The 7,191-nt window shown below is 46.9% G+C and overlaps 1 protein-coding gene across 2 annotated transcripts; it reads right to left on the reverse strand.

The window, feature by feature from the left end:
- Positions 1-1,069: 1,069 nt before the first annotated feature.
- LOC123132168 (NAC transcription factor NAM-A1) lies at positions 1,070-3,544 on the reverse strand. Of its 2 annotated transcripts, none has more exons than XM_044551935.1 (3): positions 3,063-3,544; positions 2,506-2,843; positions 1,070-2,393 (listed from the first exon to the last, which is right to left on the reverse strand). In XM_044551935.1, the coding sequence occupies exons 1-3, from the start codon at positions 3,307-3,309 to the stop codon at positions 1,752-1,754; spliced, it is 1,227 nt and encodes a 408-aa protein (XP_044407870.1). In that variant the 5' UTR covers positions 3,310-3,544; the 3' UTR covers positions 1,070-1,751. The 2 variants fall into 2 exon arrangements, with proteins under 2 accessions (XP_044407870.1, XP_044407871.1); XM_044551936.1 differs by having other exon boundaries at positions 2,506-2,911; positions 3,063-3,326.
- Positions 3,545-7,191: the final 3,647 nt, after the last annotated feature.

Consider the following 7,191-nt stretch of genomic DNA (forward strand, 5'->3'; position numbering starts at 1 on the left):
AAAATTAAAAGTCTTGAGATTACAACTTTAGCAAAACATTTATATTATCGAGCAAGCGGCACTAGATAAGGATGGTTGGTGAGGATCATCAATGTTCTCACATATTTGTTGCTGCAATGGACATTGTCATGCATCACAGTCTAACCTTACTTCGTTGGTTTAGCTAATTATCCAGTGCGTCTTTGTTATAGAAAATTGCAACGTACATTAATTCTTGTGCCTTACCTACAAGTATAGTCTTTAGAATACAAGTTTATAGAAACACTTTTTATTTTCATTTATATATCAAGCGAGTGGAGATAAGGATGGTCAGTGTTAACGACCTCACCAATCTCCTTGTCTTTTGCCCTACGCGTAGGTTTGTCGCCTAACTCTGATCTAGAATGCATTGATTATGATCTGAAAATACCATCGGAGTAAAAGAAGGGATCTAAGGAACAATGATGAAAATTCTTAGACATGCGACTGATATTGAAAAGAAAATGCTGGAAACTAATCCTTTCATTTCAAGAGTTTTGGTAAACACCACACAAAAATTACCAAGTTTCTCTATGGGCCACATGTTTACTTCAATGTAGGTTATCACTCTCATTGGGAAAAAGAGAGGTTATCACTCTACTCTTAGCTAAGGTTATACCTCAAGTCTGTCGCCACTATATGATACAATTTAAGATCGTTTAGATCACTAAATAGTGATCTAAACACTCTTATGTTTCTTTACGGAGGGTTACAAATGGATTTCCTAACTTTAAATTTTAGTTGGCTAGTGAGAAATGGGTACCTCATGAGAGAATATGTCCCGTGAATGACGTAGGAAAAGGGGGAAGTAATAGTGAACCTCGAGGCAGTAGTCCCTTAGTCCATAGTAAACAGATGGTGCTACATGACCGAAGGTGTTGGGATATATTCACGGCACACATCTTGAAAGCTGAAAATGGAAGGATGGAATAGAGATGTACTTACATCTTTCGTGCACATATCTTTCCCTAGTTTATGTGTGGCGGCAAGGCCACATAGAACTTACATGAGCGCGGTGATTAGGGAGGCGTCCGTGGAAAGCTTATACATGTGATAACTGTCAAGATGAAGTTTTCCTTTGAAAAGTGAAATTAAGGAGATAACACACAATTTTCAAACATATTTAGCATATAAATTCCAATCTATGTATAAAAGATTGGCGCATAAGGGCCACTCACATAATTAATAACTAAACCACTGCAACATAGTAGTTCACAAAACTTCATTCGCGAAAAAAAAGTTATACAATGTAGGTCCATGTAGATGAATCATACCCGTGTATGCAATTACCATGCGTTGCTTATTTACATACACACCTATTTATACATGATGCGTAGCTAGACCCGGCCAAAAATTATATCTGACTGGGGTTTGTAATCAATTGCATATGTATTTACTATATGCACTACAATATATACTATATGCATATGACGCTAATATCATACTCATATATCTAAAATATATATTTACTACAATATATATGGAGCACTATGTTATGATCTTTTTTACTTCGAAAATACTCCTAGCTATGTGCTACTATATGGCTAGCAAGTTCGGACAAGTACGTGGCCATGGTGCAATGCAGCCATATATATCCATGCAATGGTGATGTGCATGCAGCTAGCTACTCAGTGCTCACTGAAAGCGACTACCACGAACTGCAACAACTACTGGCTACACTTGCAAAAGTTATGCATGCGTGCATGCGCGTATGTGGTGTTCATATCATTTGCTCAGGGATTCCAGTTCACGCCGGATACTTGGACGGGATGCTGGAAACCAGAGGTGGCGCCGCCTGTGGTAGCCTCTGGCGCCAGTGGGGCGCCGAGGATGACATGGTGTTGATGGTACGTCCCGTCTTGCACGGGGAGAGGATTCATAAATGCGGACATGGCGTTCACCGCATTGCCGGCCGCGCCAGCCATGTCGGCCGTCGATGACAGCGACATATTGCCGACGTTTCTGCTCCTGTTAAACCCAGGGAAATTCCTTGCCTGTGGCAGGATGCCGGCGGGTGACGCATCGAGCCAGTTGAACGGGGTTGAAGACGACGGGGCGAGAAACTGTTTGGTCGGAGCCGGGCTCGCCCTCGCCGCCGCGGCCAGGTGGCTCAGCGAGGTGGCGCCCGCCGAGAGGCCGGCGTCGTCTGCTGTGAACAGGCCCTCCAGGAAATGGCTGTCCTGATGATGGAGCAGTGAAGGTGAAGCGTAGTTGCTGCCATGCGCACCTGCACCGGCCATGCCCGCCGTGGCATAGAGCGGGTACGCGGTGACCGCGTCCTCCACGGAGTCCTCGCACTCCGTGCTCCTCTGCTGATCTCCGGCCGCGGCCTTGTTGATCTTCTTGTAGATGCGGCACAGCACCCAGTCGTCCAACTGATGAGACGACGTACATAATTAACTTCATCAACCATCAACAATACCCTAATTAAGCTCGAGAGTAATTAAATACTGCTAGCTATACCGTGCGATCGACACGTGTACGTACCCTCAGAGAGGCTGCAGCCCGGCTCCCGCCGGTCACAGGCGGCGGCGGCCGGCTGGTGGTGGTGGAGCCAGACGCGTCGGTGAGGCGGTACTCGTGCATGATCCAGTTGGTTTTGAGGCCCTTGGGCGGCTTCCCGCGGTAGAAGACGAGCGCCTTCTTGACGCCGAGCTTCTCCCGGACCAGGCCGCACCCCGTCCCCGAGGCCAGGATAGGTTTGTCCGTGCCGGTGGCCTTCCAGTAGCCCGACGTCGCCGCCCGGTTCGGCCGCGCGCCGTTGGGGTACTTGCGGTCGCGCGGGCTGAAGAAGTACCACTCCTGCTCCCCGAAGGTCGCCTTCTCTGATGGATGGATCCCGATCCCGAGCGCATGAACAAGCACGACAGGATCACATACATAACCCAGATATCTACACACATGTGTGCTAGAAGAATATAAAAATACTTGTGCACAGCAATAGTATAAGCATGAGATGGATGGATTATTCGATTATTTAATTGCACCGGAAATTTGCGGCGCGTGATAAATCAAGCACGGCCGACGAGATAGACATAGCATACCGGGGAGCTCCCATGGGTCGAACTTGTAGAGATCCACCTCGGCGATGATGGTGACGGGGAGCGGCACCTTGGCGGCCTTCTTCTTGAGGTAGTGCACGACCAGCTCCTCGTCCGTCGGGTGGAACCGGAAGCCCGGTGGGAGCTCCGGCGCCGAGCCCCGCTGCCGCGGAGGCGGCGGCTCATGCTGATGCCGCGCTGCTTTTTGCGCCGAGCCGGAGGATGAGTCGGAGCTGCCCATGGACCTCATCGGATCTTCTTCGTTCCCCCTAGCAAGCTAGCTACCAACAAACACACCAGATGATCCCACCGGAGCGCCCCTGTGGTGGGCACCTAACTCAACTGCCAAAGCTTCTAGGTAGTGTGATGAAGGAAGGAACGGAGTGGGATTTGTTACCGCGACGGTTGGGAGGAGAGGAGAGGGGAGGCGGGCGAGTGATCTGCGGTGGAAGCTCTGGTGGTTTCGGGGCGGCTGTGAAACCGTGGCGAGGAGAGCAGGGGAGGAGTAAATACGGCTCCGTTGTAACCTTGCCCGGGGCCGCGGGCCCGTCGCCGCTGGACACGTATGCCGGCCGCCGCTCGTACCGCGTGTCAGATCGCCACCGGACGGCGCGAGCTCGCGCGACCACCTCCACCCATTCCGCTTCCTCACTTTTTTTTCTTCTGGGATGGCGCGGGGGAGCCGGACCGGACCACGGCTCACCTTGCCCCGTCCTTCGGCCCAAGGCCTAGTTTGCACCGGCTTCGTAGCTTCCTGGGTGTTTTATCGGCCCGTGCTGAGCTCCATTTCAGCATATTCTGGTGGGCCGCATGATACCTAACATCGTGACCTCTTTCTTGCTTTCTTTTTTAACATCGTGACCATCAACTAATCAAGGGGTACCTCTTTTAACATGGTGACCTCATTTCAGACACCTAATGGAACCAACCAGTTCGTCAAAAAAAGAAGCAAATCAACCCGTGATTAGATAGCTATAGGAAAACAGGTATCTTCAACCCATCAGAGTTCAAGTTCTAGACTTAATATTGATGCTTACAATATTCATGGATTATCATGATTCTGTTTGTCTGCCTGCTAGAAAGTTCCCGAGTCAACTGGCTGCTAGTTTTTTTCCTGCTAGAACAACTAGTTGCTAGTTTTTTTTTCTGCGGGAACCACTAGCTGCTTTTTTTTTCTACGGAAACAACCTGCTGCTAGTTAGCCAACACGAAGAACGAATATCATAAATGTTTCTTCATCTGTGGCACGGTCTTTTGGATTGGTTGGAAAATCTCTCGGATTGGATCATGGTAACAGGCTTGGGCACCGCAAAAGCCCTAAGCATTTGTTCTCGGGCCAAAATTGGCCAAGAACGGAAAACAAATTGTTCGCTCAGAAATCAAATACCGTGAAATCACTATTTGAGGGTTACCACTTACAAAGGTCACTCCTCACCTTCTCAGAGAAGTAAAGCACTGTTGTGCACACACTTGTCGCAACCTTGATTTTCTCTCTCTCTTTTTTCATAGATTCATTTATTCAAAATGTTTTATCTCTTGAACAATGTGTCCAAATACCAAACTGTTTTAATCATTGGATTTCTTCCATCAAGATCTTTGAAACAAGATCCTTTATTAATAGGTTTCAACAAACCTTTTTTCCCATGAAAACACAAAAAAAAAACAGAAACCAGAAAAATATGGAAACAAAAAATGAATAAAAAACAGAAAAACTGGCAACCGAAAAAACAGAAGAAAAAACGGATTCCGAAAGCAAGGTTATGATTTTCACTTTTTTGGTGGTGGTGGTGGGAGGGGCACATGTTGTGTTTTCCCTTTTTTTTTCTCACAGGTTGTATTTCTCATGAAAGCACATGCGATGGTCTTAGCGGAAGCATAGGTTGTGCTTCTCGTGGAAGCAAATATGTGCTTCCAAGAGAAACACACACAGATGTGCTTCGCAAAGAAAACATTTTCTTCTCTCCAAAACTTAGGAAAACCAAGGAAAAAATATATGAAAATGCATAAAGAATAATAAAAAAATGAAATTCGGAGGGAGCCTCCAGCACGCGACATGTGAGGACGGCTCCACATGGCGCCGGCTGGAGGCACCACTTGGTGCTCTCCAAACCACCAAAAGTGACCCCTCGAGGTCCCCCAAAAGGGGTCACCGTTCGTTAGTGACTCCGCGGATACTGACAAAACAATGGCAATTTTCGTTGGGCCAAAATCACCTACTACTATAACCCAGGAGTCCACAGTGATATGGCCAAAATCGGGCGTTGCTAGGGAGCAACTAATTAATGATACCACTTGGAGGGTTCCCGTAGAGGTCATGTTTTTTCTTTACCTAGAAGGGCCACAATGCTGCGCCCAACAGTCGCCACGTGTCATGTGTTGGACGCACCCTCATGATTTCTATTTTTTCCTTTTCTACGCGTGTTTTCGTTTTTTCTATTTTGTTTGTTGGTTCTTTTAGCTTTTCAGTTTTTCCTTGGTTTTGATATATATTTTTTGGAAGCGGTGCTTTTCCACGATGCAAAAAACATAATTATACTTTTTGAAAAGAGAAAAAACCCAGTCTATGTTTCCTGGGTTGTACTTCTCGAAAAAAGAAAAGCATAATTGTGCTCTCATGAGAAGCACCAAAAAGAGAAAAAACACAATTATGCTTCCTAAAAAAGAAAAAAAAAACACAACATGTGCTTCCGGAAAAAGAAACAAAAACTATACTTCCCTAGGAAGCACAACTCCGAAAAGGGTAAACACACAACCATCTTTCCAAAAAAGTGGAAAGGCACAATTATGTTAATAAAAATGGTTCATTCGGTTGAACTAAGAAAGGTCAGAGGCTGCAAAGAGAGCATTGGCTCACTGGTTGGGCATGCGGTTGGGCAGCCTAACGACCCGAGTTCAATTCCTAGAATTGGCAGGTGATGCACAGGGGTTTCTCCCCATTTATTGAGGATCAAGTTTGGTGTGTGGTGAAACCACTCATCAAAAAATATCTTGATACTCATTTAAAAAATTTCTGAGGACCATGTTTATCTTGGTACTCATACTAAAATGGCCGTATGCATCCCTAGTTGGTGCAGAGGCCCGGGAAGTGAAATTCTCCCCCATTTTAAAAAAAAAGGGTGGCCTCGTTCCCTAGGGTTCTCTTGTCGGCAGCCGAACCATGGTGTTAAGTTTTTTCCCCTAGGCCTCGTTCCCTAGGGTTCCCTTGTCCTCCGGTGGCGGCGCCACCGTGAGTTACCTCAGGATACTGAAATTTCGCAGCCGCCAGTCCCTTCCTCCTTCTCAAGTCGTCTCAGGGGCACCTTGGTTGGGAGAAGCGGTCGCCTGCGATCTAGTGGTTTTGAATCCGATCGGATGGCAACAGAACGAGAGGGCAGCGGATCAGGAGGACAGAGAGAGGAAGACGCGAGCAAACTTCTAGAGCGTCTGAATCTGGAGGATGCTGAGAATGACAATCTGGTATGGGAAGATGAGATCGATGTAGAGGCGATTAAACCGAAGTGGCTTGCCCTAGGCCGGCTCCTGACGGTGAAAAGTTTCAGCCAAAGTGCACTTATAGCAGATATGAAAGCAGCGTGGAATCCTGCTCAGGAGGTGGTGTGGAGAAGAATCAATGCAAATTTATTCTCAATACAATTCAATTGCCTTGGGGATTGGAACAAGGCTATGCACCAAGGGCCCTGGGATTTCAAAGGAATTGGGTTGATCATGGCTGAGTATGATGGATTTTCTAATCCAGAGAAAGTAAGATTGGATCAGTTAGAGACATGGTGTCAAATCCATAGATTGCCTGATGGTGTACTGAGAAGCCCTAGTGCCCTAAGGAACCTTGCTAGTCGAGTTAGGAAGGTGGAGGAGGTGCAGGTGACACTACCGAACGGGTTCATTGGTGAATTCGTCAGAGCGAAAGTGAAACTCGATGTGAACAAAAAACTGACTCGTGCAGTTGGAATTACAAAAGGGGGAGAAACTGAAAAGTATTTGGTTAAGTTTGAGAAACTGCCAACGTTTTGCAATGCTTGCGGTTTGTTAGGACATTGGCATGAAGAGTGTGGCACGGGTGAGCATGACAAATCAAAATTTGAATGGGGGAGTTTCTTGCTAGCTACCAGGAGAGGTAGAGGAGGCGGCCGAG

The sequence above is a fragment of the Triticum aestivum genome, chromosome 6A (assembly GCF_018294505.1).
Source record: "Triticum aestivum cultivar Chinese Spring chromosome 6A, IWGSC CS RefSeq v2.1, whole genome shotgun sequence".
Taxonomy (NCBI): Eukaryota; Viridiplantae; Streptophyta; class Magnoliopsida; order Poales; family Poaceae; genus Triticum; species Triticum aestivum.